The sequence below is a fragment of the Acyrthosiphon pisum genome, chromosome A2 (genome assembly GCF_005508785.2).
Source record: "Acyrthosiphon pisum isolate AL4f chromosome A2, pea_aphid_22Mar2018_4r6ur, whole genome shotgun sequence".
In the NCBI taxonomy this organism is placed as follows: Eukaryota; Metazoa; Arthropoda; class Insecta; order Hemiptera; family Aphididae; genus Acyrthosiphon; species Acyrthosiphon pisum.
Window position 1 is genome coordinate 21,394,596 of NC_042495.1, and position 14,432 is coordinate 21,409,027.

General features: G+C 26.4%; 1 protein-coding gene across 1 annotated transcript; it reads left to right on the forward strand.

Moving 5' to 3' along the window:
- The first annotated feature begins 890 nt into the window (after positions 1-890).
- LOC115034116 (DDB1- and CUL4-associated factor 1-like) lies at positions 891-12,781 on the forward strand. Its single transcript, XM_029489865.1, has 27 exons — positions 891-985; positions 1,288-1,438; positions 1,524-1,655; positions 1,720-1,838; positions 1,926-2,089; positions 2,254-2,393; positions 2,455-2,470; positions 2,564-2,637; positions 5,267-5,400; positions 5,469-5,607; positions 5,675-5,869; positions 5,955-6,121; positions 6,189-6,456; positions 6,535-6,597; positions 7,669-7,822; positions 7,957-8,102; positions 8,725-8,880; positions 10,562-10,682; positions 10,741-11,005; positions 11,061-11,241; positions 11,305-11,516; positions 11,586-11,670; positions 11,740-11,949; positions 12,030-12,219; positions 12,324-12,478; positions 12,536-12,607; positions 12,701-12,781. The coding sequence occupies exons 1-27, from the start codon at positions 891-893 to the stop codon at positions 12,779-12,781; spliced, it is 3,885 nt and encodes a 1,294-aa protein (XP_029345725.1).
- The last annotated feature ends 1,651 nt before the right edge of the window (positions 12,782-14,432 follow it).

Here is a 14,432-nt window from a genome sequence, read left to right on the forward strand (position 1 = left end):
GTTTAAAGTAACGTAATTTTTTTTTTGTCAGATCTTTCTGGTTATAGCCTGTATATAGAGTATGGGTCCCGGGGGTCTGAGAAATTCTTTATAATTTGTGCACCCTCAAAAGTATAGGTCTAGTTGCGCCTATGGACCTACCTATTACCTAATGTTATTTTATATTTATCTAGTTTTTCCTATTATAATGCCAGTTACGTGTTGTGCATTTCGTTATTCTAATCGGCAACCGAAATGACATTAATAGTTATAAAAAAATATTGATATTTTCCAAAATGCACATGAATTATAATATATTGTTATTATTTATTGTAATAATGTATGATTTTAAAATATTTGACCTACCCATAGATTTTTTATTGTAATAATATTATTATGTACTTATGTAGGTATGTAACACTTGAATAAAATAAATTTTAAAATTTATTTTGTTGTTTATTCCATTTATGTTTGTATGATTTGAAATAATAATTATAATAAAATACTAATATTTACCAAAATTTGTATGAATTATAATATAGTGTTACTATGTAATAATGTATGATTTTAAATGTTTGCATGACGTCAGTTATCACGTTGAAATAACATTGGCGATAAAAAGAGTTCGCCATCTAGTTTATACTTTTTATCTGTGGTGACTAATGAGTTTTCCGACAAAATCATAGGATGTTATCTCACTCGATTTATAAAAATGTATAACATAAGTTTATCATTTTTTCTATCTTCAGTATAATGAATAAAGTGTATAATATATTTTTAAAAAAAAGGTCAAGGAGGGTCGACCTACCACAGAAACCGTTGTTAATTGTAATTTATTATTTATTTTCAACAGGGTTGAACGTCGTCCCGTCATAGTGGTCGCTTGTGTTTAGTAACTGTTGAATAGAGCTATGGAAGAGTGCATGAGTAAGACGACAGACTTGCTCATCAGATGGAGAAATGAAACACAGACCCCTAACTACAACCCCATACCAACGTTGATCGAGTAATTACAATCGTCTTAATATTAATGATGGATCTTTTTTAAATTTTTATAAATTAATAGCTTGAGATATAGGCTCTTAGTTTAGAATTTTTTTAATGTTGAACTTTTTATAATACTATTATAAGCAAATTAATGGTATATTGAAATACAATAATAAGTTTATTATTTATAAATTTAAATTACCTTCAAACACCTTAACTTATTCATTATTCAATAGATTTACAAAACATGATTTTTGTTTTAAATTTGTCTCGTATAAAATGTCTTAATGTCAAAAATACTGTAACTTTAACTTTTTCTAGATTATGTGAGTTATTTGAAGAAGAAATCAAGAATTATACTATGAAACACCAGGATCCAACTGATGAACGCCATCCATCTGAAATAGATCCAACTGGTGCATTGAATCAGATGTATATGATTCTGTTTGACGAAACAGATTTCGTGGATAAAGTAGATTTTAAATTACCTAACACATATTTTGATTTTATTAAATCAATATATTAAATTAAAATTTCTATTCATCAAATATTTTCAGTTAGTAATGGTTTACTTAAAAGAAAATGATTGGCCAACTAATGATTTAAATGTTGCCGCATGTAGGCTTATAACAAACCTCATTCATCATAACGTGATACCCCATTTAGAAACACCTGATGTTTTGAAAAATGTAAGTAAATCTTTAATTTATAAGATTAATGTTCGGAAACAAATAAAAAAATTATATTTTCTAGCATGAACTTATTGATAGTCTATTCAGCTGGTCAGAAAATACTAGTGAACCATTGAAAACTTATGCAACGAGAATATTGGCATCTTGTATGGAGTTACAATTGATTTATGATGAATTAAAGTGTGTATAATTATATTTTTAGTATTTACTATGATAAATAGACACTTACATTAATATATTAATAAATTATAATTTAAAATTATGTAGGGAACGTAATAATAAACTTGTACCATTTATATTGGATCGTCTACATTCATATTATATTCAGTTTTGTGAAAAAAATGAAATCAATCAAAGCACACAGCTATATCAAAATACAAATAGTGATCAGTCCAATGATTATACAGGTGCTCCATCTCTAAAAACAAGAAGTAATTTTTCATTCTTTAAATAAATTATAATATATAAAACGTTTCTTGATTTATTGATACACTTTAAACTATAAAAATCATTAATTGTATAGTAGGTATTTATATATTTAGATATCTAATAAACTAAAAATATTTGCATAATTTAAATGTGATATGAATTTTAGAAAGAGAAAAAAATGGTATTTGTAATTCATCGTCTATTGAGTCTAAAGGAAGCAACTGGATACAAATCTATCCTCCTACATTGGCAACAAAATTAGTATACTGTCTCAAATATTTAGTATCAATTGGAAAAAATCAAGAGGTATGTATTTTTTATTATAATGTTTATTATTTATTATAAAATAAAAAATAATTGTTTCTAGTTCTTAAGCCATGCCTGCGAGAAAGATGCACTCAACCTAGCTATGAAAATAATTGATAACTATATAATTAATTATTCAGAAAAACAAAATAATTATTTAACTTTTGTAGCATTAAAATACTTGGCTGTTCTTTTATGCCATGAAAAAATTGCCACAAAATTTATTGATGCTCAAGGATTACAAGTATGTTTATTATATTTTATGTAAATTAATTTGTGACAAACTAAATTTTATTAGAAGTAGTAATGGTTCCAAAAAGAACTTACCTTAATTAAGTTGTAAGTCAATACCAACATAGGTACAGTTAGTACAGTATGAATAGGTAATTGTGGTTTAAATAGCTGAATATTGGTCTAAATATTTAAAAAAGAATTTTGTGTATAGAAAATATTAAAATAATAATATAGGTACATAATGATTAAAGTTTCTACTGTTGTCGCAGACACGGACAATGAAGCTATGCTTGTCATGAGCCAAGTGGCTATTTTTTGATAGTGGTATTAAATCAAAAATTCATATTTTTATAATCTATTTATATTATAATATATAATCAAATGTATTATAGAAATAGCAATAAAATGTTGAGAAACAATGGTTACAATGGGCTACGTTGGCCAACACTAATATTTTGTGCCTGTGACTATAGTCATGTATTATTGTTTTTGCTTTTTGGTATTATTTTTGTATAAAAAACACTAGAATCATTATATTATTTTGGGATAACTTTTTTTTTTGAAATTTGAATCATAATTGTCATTACGAAAAATTATGCATAGTAATAATATTAAATTATTTTAAATTATTTCTGTATGAATTGCCTACAAACAATCTTTGTACCTATTTAATTCTTAAGGTTTTTGACCTAGGACAAGTTAGTTTATCAAAATGTATAGAAATTTTCAAATATCTTTATAGCTAAAAAAGTGTCAACAATTTTATAAAAATTATATCATTTTTTGCACTTTTGGTTAAATTCAAAATTCAAAAAAATGCTAGATAGCTAAAGTGAATATATTAATTAATAATTAATATAAATTAATTTTAAACATATTTTGAGCGGAGCATTAAATGTGTTGATTTTATAACAATGTAAAAAATTTTTTTTTTGCGTCCTTCATTGGCGTTTTTGCAGTAAAGCTGCTTCGATTTTATTCAACAGTATCTTTTTCATTCAGAAAGTGAATCCAGTTGGTGCATTGGGGAGGTAAAAATGTAAAATTCCTAATAGTTTTCTAAATCGCCGTGAAACACAAAATAAAAATTAGAGAAAAACAAGAACTTTTACACAAAATTGGTTTTTTATAAAATCGAATTTGGTTTATGATGTAACTTTAAATCAAATTACCGTAGGTACATTACATTTTCACTGTTTGTTAATATTGATATTTTCTATACACTATAGAATTCTCAAAATTTTGATTTGTTTTGAACTGTTTCAGACTTTTTCAGTTTCCAATTGTTTTAGTTCTTTTTCTATGAATGTCAATAACATTTTATTTTTTGGTTAAAAAAGCTTCAAAATTTAATACGAAGCTCAAAATATATTGCTACATTTATAAAAAATATTAAAAATCCAGTCACAATTTTTTTTTACACAAGAAAGTCAAATTACATTTTTATGAGCGTTTGAAGTTCATATTTTTACAACATTAGATATTCACTCAATTTCTCATGTAGTGTTTTTCTTATTTTCTTGTATTTCAAAATCGAATATCTGTAGATACATAAAAAGGTAACTGAATGTTTATATTTTTATTTTCTATACACCATAAAACTTAGCAGTTATCGGACATTTTCAGTTTTCATTTTATATTTATAATCGTCAATACACTTGTATTTCTTAGGTAAAAAAAAATGAAAATGTAATGCAAGGATCCAGATATATTGTTACTATAGCAGTTGAAAAATATTAAAATACATCTGTACAATTTTTTTTTTATAAGCATTTAAAGTTTGAATTTTGACAGCATTTTTAAATTTCAAATTTAATAATTATTTTGTAGTTAAAAATGTCTGAAATGTTTAACTTTTATAGCTAAAAATTGAATTTTAAAACAAGGTCCCACGTAAATATGTTATATATAAATTAATTTATTCACAATATCATTAAATATGCTAGTAATATCTTAGACTGACTGGCCGTCTTTGTACAGAATTGTTTTTGTTTTCAATGATATTATATCATTGAATTCAAATATACCACCATACATGACATTGTCTCACTTGTTACCTACTGTATAGCAGAGGGACACCCACTTGCCCACTTTTTTCTTTTTTTTCTTTTTCTGCTAGACTCAACAGCCACTTGATCCTTTTCAATAAATTCCTTTGACCTCTGAGATAGTTTGTAGCCTAACAAAGTATAAAATGAAACAATATATGGCTTGAAACTAGTTTTTAATTTTTTTATATTCGACAACCATTGTTAAAGCCTAAACCAAAATCAGAAAATGTAAACAAACCATTCTCAAAACTAAAATGGTTTCAAACTTCGATTTTAAATTGAATATATTATTATAATTTAATCTACTACTGATATATTAAGTTAGTATTGTGAAACTATATTATTAAAGTTAGTTTTTGATACCAACTAAACTAATTGCTTAAAATTATATTTGATCTGGGACCACTAATGTTTGCATGCTCACTGTAAATACTAAATATCCATTTGCTAATTTCTGTATGACCAACACTAAATGTCGTGATAATGTATGCTTTAAAATAATCTGAAATTAAATAACTAATCATTTTGCTATTCTTAAAATGTTGAATGTATGTTATTTAAAAATATATTTGTTTATTTTATGTTTAGAAATTACTTTTAATTCCGAAATCTAGTATTCTATCTAATGGTGTTTCAATTTGCTTTAATTATTTATCATATTGCGAGGATGCAATGGAAAGGATTTGTCTTTTATCTCAACCTGTCCTTATTGATCTTGTAAAGTATGTCAAAGTATTTTATTGTTTAATGATATATTATATTAAACTTGTATTTAATAATCACTCATAAGGTATGGACTTTGGATGTTAGAGTGTTCTTCTGATGCCAGTAGATGTCATGCAACTATGTTCTTCAATTATAGTTTTCATTTTAGAGTTATTCAAGAAATATTTGATAGCCATGATGGATTACGTAAGATGTTTAATGTGGTATGGTTCATTTACTTATTCCAAGTTAAATTACTTAAGTGACCTAACCTAATATTACTTTTTACAGGCTATTACAGCGCCTCTTCTTCTATCTCAATGCACAGAATCTAGTTTTGATAGTACTAAATATTCTCCAAGACAAATTTATCGTTGTGTCTGTGCTGGTTTTAAACATTACTTTGAAGCACATTTATATATAAAAGCACAGAAATTACGTAGAGAAAAAATTGGAGATTCTGTTCAAATTATTCCATCAACAAAGGTTCATAATTTTTTTTACAGTACCTGGTTCTGATGTATGACATTTAAAAAACTTATCTAGGTACCATATTATATATTTTTTTTAGTCTACAAAACAACCTCGTGCTAAAGTCCAAGAAGATATAGAGCTATTATCAAATGGTTTGTCTTTGGAAGACCATTGGACACCAATTGATCAATTTCTTAAATTGGATGGATTAAGTTTTTTATTGAAAATAATCAGTGTCGCCAGAAAAGGAAATTTTTTCGTAACGTACGATTAGATAAAATAATTGGTTTCTAATTACCTATGCATGTTAATCTATTAAATTCCATTACAGATGTGGAGTCATTAAAAACGCACTTGAAGTATTAAACATATGTGCTGTATTGCCAAAAGTTCAATTGGCGTTATGTAAAATACCATCACATTTTGAAGTTCCTCAAAATGGTATCTCAATAGTGGAAGAAGATGATTCACAAACTTATTATATCAATTGCGGATTGGATCTTCTTATAAAAGCAGCAAAAGGAGATCATTTCGATGCTGGTATTCAAAAAGCTGCACTTTCTGTCATTATAACTTGTGTTTGTACAGAAATACATAGGGTATACATTTTCATATAATTCTAAGTTTCAATTTGATTTGGTATTATAAACTAAACAATAAATATTAATATATTTTAGGAAGGTAATGAAGCTGTGATTGAAAAAAGTTGGGATTGTATTAAAAAAAAGGATGGAATTATGGTAAGTTTAGTTTCAGTATTTATGAGTAGATTGAATGTAGCGAGTGTATGACTCGTATTATTTGATGGCAACTTATTTGATGTAGTAGCAATCATTTAACTTCCATCCAAACTTGTATACCTACTTATATAGACATTGTTATATGCCAATATTATTATACTTTTACATAATATTGCAATCAAGGTAATTTAACCTATATTAGAAATTATTTTATTAGGGCACATCCATAAAATAATAAAAAAATTTCTTGAAAATCCATATACTTTCCTCTGAAGTTCTGTGTAAACGCAGATAAAAGGTAATCCGACATAACCACGAATCCAAAAAATCGAATGTCAAAATAGCGACGGCAAAATAGCTAAGTATAAAATAGCTAAAATCCATAATAGCGAATGTTCAAAACAGCTAAAGTATATTATTAAATTATGGGCAACGAAGTGAACAGGATCAGATATTTTTATATAGGTACCTACATAGATAGATTATATCTCTGACCAGAAGATAGGCTAATTTAAATAGGGAGAGGACTAACCCCGGGAGGTGCTCAAACAGGGATTTTGATATTTCATACGGACATTTTTGTTTATAAATGGTTGTCATGGGTTTTGAAGCTATTATAATTATAATTAATGGTTGCCGGGAAACGAAATGCACGGGATCAGCAAGTTACAAATATAATATAATATCTTTTATCTTTTTTTTTTTAAATTCTTTTATATTTAATTTAATTTTTGATGTATGACTATGTTTGACGTATAATATTAATAATTTTGTAATAATATACTTTTTAAATACCTAATATATTTTTATTTTTTATATTAAATTATTTTAAAATAATATACATTTGCTGTTTTGAACATTGGCTATTATGGCTTTTAGCTATTTTATACTTAACTATTTTTCCGTCGCTATTTTGACAATCGCTTTTTTGGATTCGCGGTCATGACGGTGACTCAAATAAAGTGCTTAGGTAATAGTTTTTAAATACCTTAATTTTATTGATTGGAAAGAAAGAATATTTAAAAAAAAATTACACATGTATAATATAGAAACTAACTTATAATTTTTTAGGTTTTACTTAATTTAATTACTATACAAACACCAATTGATGATGCTGACGCTATCCGAGGATTAGCAAGTTGTGCATTAGCTGGATTGGCTCGCAGTGAATCAGTTCGCCAAATTTTTAGCAAATTGCCTTTATTTAGCAGTGGTGAATTACAAAGTATGTAATAAATTATTTTAAGAATTTTTATGTAAATGCATCTTTAAAATTGTGTTTTCAATTAGAAAATTTAATACATATTTTTATGAATTATTTAGATAAATAATAGGTACATATGTTATATTATATTATAGGTTTAATGAAAAATCCTGTAAAGCAAGTAAATCTTCAAGAACATGCAACATTTCAAAAATATGGTTCAAAGTTAATAGAATTGGTTTCGGGGAAAACAATAAGTTATGGAGTTGAAATAGAAACATCATTGGCAACTATTAATTGGGTAGGTATTAGTTTGTAAAAACTCTTACTCAAACTTTTTGAACTTGATTTTTAAAATTATCCCACATCAGGATAATGCACCATGTCGATGATATTGTCCATACATCCCGATGCATTTTTGTTTTTAATACCGGATTGAATGAGCACATTTCTATATTATAACTAATAGCAAATATATACAATTATAAATTCGAATAAAATTTGTTTTATGTTAAATTATTATTGTGAATAATAACACAAGCTCAATTCTGCAGTAAATAAAAGGATATTGAATAGTGAATAATACATTTTAAGAATAATTTTAATGTAATTTATAAAACCAATAATTTCTTTGTTATATTTGTTCTTTATTTCTATATTATTTATCTAACAAAAAATTATCACTAATCAGCTATGTATACACACACTTATAAGTAGGTATACAAATATGTTAAAAACGGGTTAAAAAGTGTCCTATTCAAAGTTTGTTGGGATAAGGGGACATGATTCTCAAACATGGACAATCTCGTTTTAAACGGGATGTATGATCATTGATCATCCTAGTTTAGTGCTACCGAGTGACTAAAAATATACCTATAGTTATCAATTTCAATGATTATCTGTATAAATTATTTTATTTTTAGGCAAACGTTGTTGCACAAACTAAAATTAATTTTTATGAGCAACAATTGAACCTTTTAATGTACCAACATTTAATGGAAAAAGGTTATTTCACAACTGCAAAATCATTTGTACAAGATGCAAATCTTAATATAGCTGAGAACAAGTCTTATTGCCATGTAAGTATTATGTGTAAGAGTTCTTGATATCCGCTGTGTGTTGGCTCCATCTTGGAGTAAGTATAAATTTCATAAATGAATAACATAACTCTAGAGTATCAAAACTGTACCAAGTTTGTCGTTTTTACTTAATTCAACTTACGGCGGATTAATACAATCAATTAATACAAAATTCTAACCTAACATACCCGTTTTAAAATCCGATGAATAAAAAAAAACCAAACATTCAAATCTATAGATAAAGAAGAAAAATAAAAAAAATAAGGAAAAAACAACGTAAAAAATTGCTCTAACGCAGATGTTCCCAACCGAGGGTACGCGTACCCCTAGGGGTACTCACGATAATCTTAAGGGGTACGCGAAAAAAAATTGAATTTGGTTAATTTAAAACTATTCGTTTCGGAAATATGCAATATACGTTATAAATAATGAAAACTTGCCTCACACAAATAAAAATGTTTTCTTATCTTATAGATGTGGATTACAGAGTATAGAATACTACATAGAATAGTATCTTATTATAGATTATATAATATTATTATTTAGTAGGTTGTGGTGTTGGTGTGTATTGAACTTTGGCTGATTATATATTCTGGTCTTCGATGTCGCGTTATGAAAATAGTTCCTAATATAAACTGTAGTCATTGTTGTATTCATTGTCAGAGTTTAGCATCTAAAAACCTTCCAGGGCAACTAAAACTCGTTCTCGATGAAGCTGTTTAATTAGTCAATTTTATAAAAGCAAGGTCTACAAATTCAAGAATATTTAAAGCTTTATGCCAAGACATAGTGAGTCCTCATTCAAGATTTAAGATTATATCTCGCATCGTTTGAATCTGATATTAAATGACTATGTAATTTGAAACAATGTCAAGGATCTCACTAATTATTTTCATTTAAATTTTTTGTTTATTAAATAAGTAAAATAAGTAATTTTTTTACATGTCTTACTCAATATAAAAATATATACATTATTACATTATATTATAGTATTGTTATTTTTAATTAAATGTTTTAAGAGTGGTTATGTGAAAAATTTTTAAAAATATTAAGCTTAGGGGCACAGAAGGAAAAAAAGGTGGGGAACCGCTGCTCTATTGAAACCGTGGTTTGAACTTGAAACATTCTGTACTAAAATGCATAATAGTGCTACTGTGCCAACAGGTTTATCGCTTATACTAATAGCAACCATTTACAAACAAAATGTCCATCGTAAATCTCATAATCCCATGTTGAACTTCCCGGGTTGGAATTTACCCTTATTAAATTAGCGTATCTTCTTCCCAGAGGTCTAATCTATCTCTATACAAAATGTCATCATTTAGGAATGTATAAAGGACATACACATAAAGTTCATTTTTATATAATATTATATAATTAAAATGAGTTATTAGTACTTGTGTAAAATATTAAAATTTAAAAAAGCTCATACATTTTTTAAAATTAAAATAACAGAATAGATTTTCTTACCTTTAAATATGATGATTTGTCTATTTAGAGTAATAGATATTAAAACTAACAACACAAATGTGTCTGGTGAATGCAAATTGCCTATGTTATATGTTTGTGAGAAATAGATTATCGTTGTTGGCATCACGTCTTCTCAATAAATTATTTTAATTATCATAATTAGTTTTGACGGTTAATTACATAAATACTAATAAATATTTTTGTATTTAAGAATTGGTCGATTGGAGGAGAAATATTCCCAATAAGTTCTAGAACGATTCAGAACCAAAAATCTGAATTAGCCAATCTATCAAATGGTCCTTTAGGTTCTGAATATAGTGCCAAAAGAATATGTTTGAATGTCAATAGGTATTTTGTGTTTATTTAATATATTATGGCTTATTAGCTAAGTTGGAATATCTTTAGCAAATGTATCAATTGTATTTAATTTATCTAGACGATCAGAAAATCATCCAAAATTGGAGTCAGAACAAGAACTTAAGTCACCTATTTCTAAATCAGTTCACAAAAAAATTAACCAAGATTTAACATTACTTACTGGTAATGGTACTAACTCAAAGGTTAGCTTAAAATCTATTGTTACAGAATACTTAACCAATCAACATGCTTCATGTAAACATCCTATGGTTACATGTCCTCAATTCAACTTATTTCTGTAAGTGTTTCATTTTCAAACAAATATATACCTACTTAATCATATTTTCAAATAGTCCACACAAATGTCCTGGTCCTAATCCAAGGAGCTCAATGTTAAAAAACTTTGCAATGCGATTTTCCAAAAACATACATTCTAGAAAACTAAACCAAAGACTCATACACAGTCGTTTTTGTCCAACCCGCTGTTTTACCTTGGATGATGAATATTCAAATTTAACTTGTTGCGAGTTTTTAGTAAGTCTATTAAAACAATATTATATATATTTACTGTTCTAATAATAAAGTTATTAATTTTAGAGCCACAATCGTATTGCTATTGGAACAGCCTATGGTAAAATAAGAGTATTCAATTTATTTACTTCTCAAGAAGAATTATCATTTCTAGCCCATGAGTATGATATTAAATACTTACAATGCAGTAATGATGAAAGGATATTGTTATCATCTGCGACATGGGGAAGGTCTTTAACATCTGTTTGGTCTATAACTGAAAATACAATCAATACTAAGTAAAATTATTTTAACCTGTTTTTTTTTTTTTTAATATCTTATATTCTAAAGTTTTATTTTTTGTCAAGATATTCTTTAGACAATGAAAAATACTGCACTTTTAGCAATTATGACCAAAATAAAATACTTGGGACTAGAGAAAAAATAGCAACAGTAATTATTGAATTTCAGCTACCCATTATAGTTATTTTAATAAACTTTTAATCGTTAAATTTTTCCTAGATATATGATTTAGAAACTAGTAAAAGAATATTGTCATTAGTGCCAAGATATTCAAATGAGTATAGAAGAAATCAAGCAGTATTTGATGCTACAAATAAATTAGTGCTATCTGATGGTGTATTATGGGATGCCTTGGCTGGAAAAGAAATCCACAAGTTTGTTAAAATGAATGAATTTGTGAGTGGAATTTTCCATCCAAATGGACTTGAGGTACTAAGTCATATTTTTATAAAATTAGTTAGATTTAAATTGTAATGTAAAAGCTATATTTTTTACCTATAACTTTGTAGATTATATCAAATACAGAAGTCTGGGATATACGCACATTTCAGTTGTTGCGAACAGTTTCAAGTCTTAATCAATGTGATGTGATATTTTCCAAATCAGGAGACGGGATGTATGCTTTTTATAACAAAGATAAAGAAATTAAATGGTCTGATAAAACTTCATTTAAAACTTTAGATCCTAATGACTATTCAAGTATAGGTAGATATAATAAACATAGTGTTAAATATTTTGTAGTTATAAACCATTTTAAAATATAATAATTATTTCTTTTTTTACGAATTGTTTTATGTTCTTAGCCACTATTGATGTTGAAGAATCAATATATCATATGGCTTGCAATAGTTCTGATACTCAAATAGCTATTGTTGAGTATCTAGGAGCGCCTGCCAATATTAATGATTCAATTGTACAATTATATGATGTTGGTAGATCTAGAACCAAAGATGAAGCTGTAAGTTTTTTTGTGATTATTTTGATAAACTAAAATTGATTATATTTGTGATTTTAGGTTGAAAAAGAAGATGATGACCTGAAAAATTACATGTTTTGTAAGTATTTCGATCATTTATTTCTTTGTCTTGTATAATGAATAATTAGTGTTTAAGTAGACAGAGGCTTAAAATAAAAGTTGCGTTCATATTATGTTTAATTTATGTTTCCATCGTATTTCTAGGAAATGATAGCTGGAGGAATGGAAGCAGATGAGATAAATGATCATTTTTCAAGTGGTAACTGTAGGAATAGCAGCTTGTGAAAGTTCTTGTCCATTTCCTGCATTATCTGATTCAAGTAAAGATGCAAGTTATGATACAGCACAATCATTATTATTTTTTTTTCATTGAGTATTTTAAATAAATTTTTTTTCATTTAACACAATAACACACTGTTAATAGTTTTGATATAAATACCAATTTTTACAAACGAAAAAACAAATTTTGTTTGAAAATAAAATGGTATATACATTGTCTAATATAATAAGTTTAAATACATTATATTATTTTGGTTGCTGATATAGCAACTTCAAAATTCCTCAGAAAGTGGTATCCTTGCATATTATCTTGGAGTTAAAACTAAATTATTAAATGCACATATTATACACCTTGATTACACACTTGCTCGGACAATTAAAATTGAAAACATTCCTCGACTTGTTACGTAAAAAGCACCTTGGGTGAGTATCGGACTTAAAATAGCTATACCTTCAAAACTAAACTATATAGTATAAACTGTAGAAATTAAACTCTGACAATTTGGTTCTCAAAAGTATTTTACGATAATTCGGAGACTAGACCGGTAGTAATCTGTGCAAAATTAAGATATAAAATGTGCAATGATCAATATTTCAGAAATAACTATGAAAATAAACATTAAGGGATTTCCTTTGTACTACTATTTACTGTTAACTGTTTTGGACTTCAATACTTTAGTAATAAGCATAGACATGTCATATTATAACAACTAGATAACCAACTACTATAAAAGTAATAAAGTGTTATATTTTAATTATTATTTGTGTTTATAATAGCTTACATTGGAAGTGATTGGTAGATAAAACAATACTTCTATTTATATAAAATATTACCTATTTTTTTTGTATATAATACAATTAAAATCGTTTATACAAAATATATATGTATACCAGGCTCAAGGCTGTGTATATGAATATAAAAATAAATCTTTGGAAATTTTATTGATATTATAGGAACAAAATATTTTTAAAAACATTTAATATTTTAGGTGCATGTCTAAAATAATTAATCATCACTGATGTACCTAAACTATTTTTGGTCAATAGGTCTTAATAAATCTGAACTCAAATGCTAAAAGTTATAAACATTTAATTAAGTACCTATGTTAATAAATATTAAACTATATTAGAATTTACTATAAATAACAGAACACAGTTCAGTCTATAATATAGACTAATATTAAATGATTTTTATTTTGCATTTTAAACTAAAATTACCCAACATTTTACAGTCAAAACATTACTTTACGGTTTCTTTTATTGCAGCAATGAGAATTAACATCCCAATACTTTCATAAGAATAAAATTTTATTATAACAAACCATGCATTTACGTTGCATTAATAGTTAAATAGTTAAGCATTTAAAGGAGCACAAAACACAAAAAACAAGTTTTTAATTTGAAAGAATGTTCAATTCTATGAATAATGGTATAGGTTTTACTTTTCTAATTACATTATTGAATACGTTCTTTATGAGCAATTGAAAATATATTCATGACGTCATTGAACCTGACTCACCGTAATTGCCTATCTTATACGTGTAAAAGTTCCTCGCTTCACACAACAATTTAGCAAACTAAACATTTTATTTTTGAATTTAATTTAAATACACATGCGTGGTTTTATGTTTTTAAAACGATACTAGTGTCAGAATTT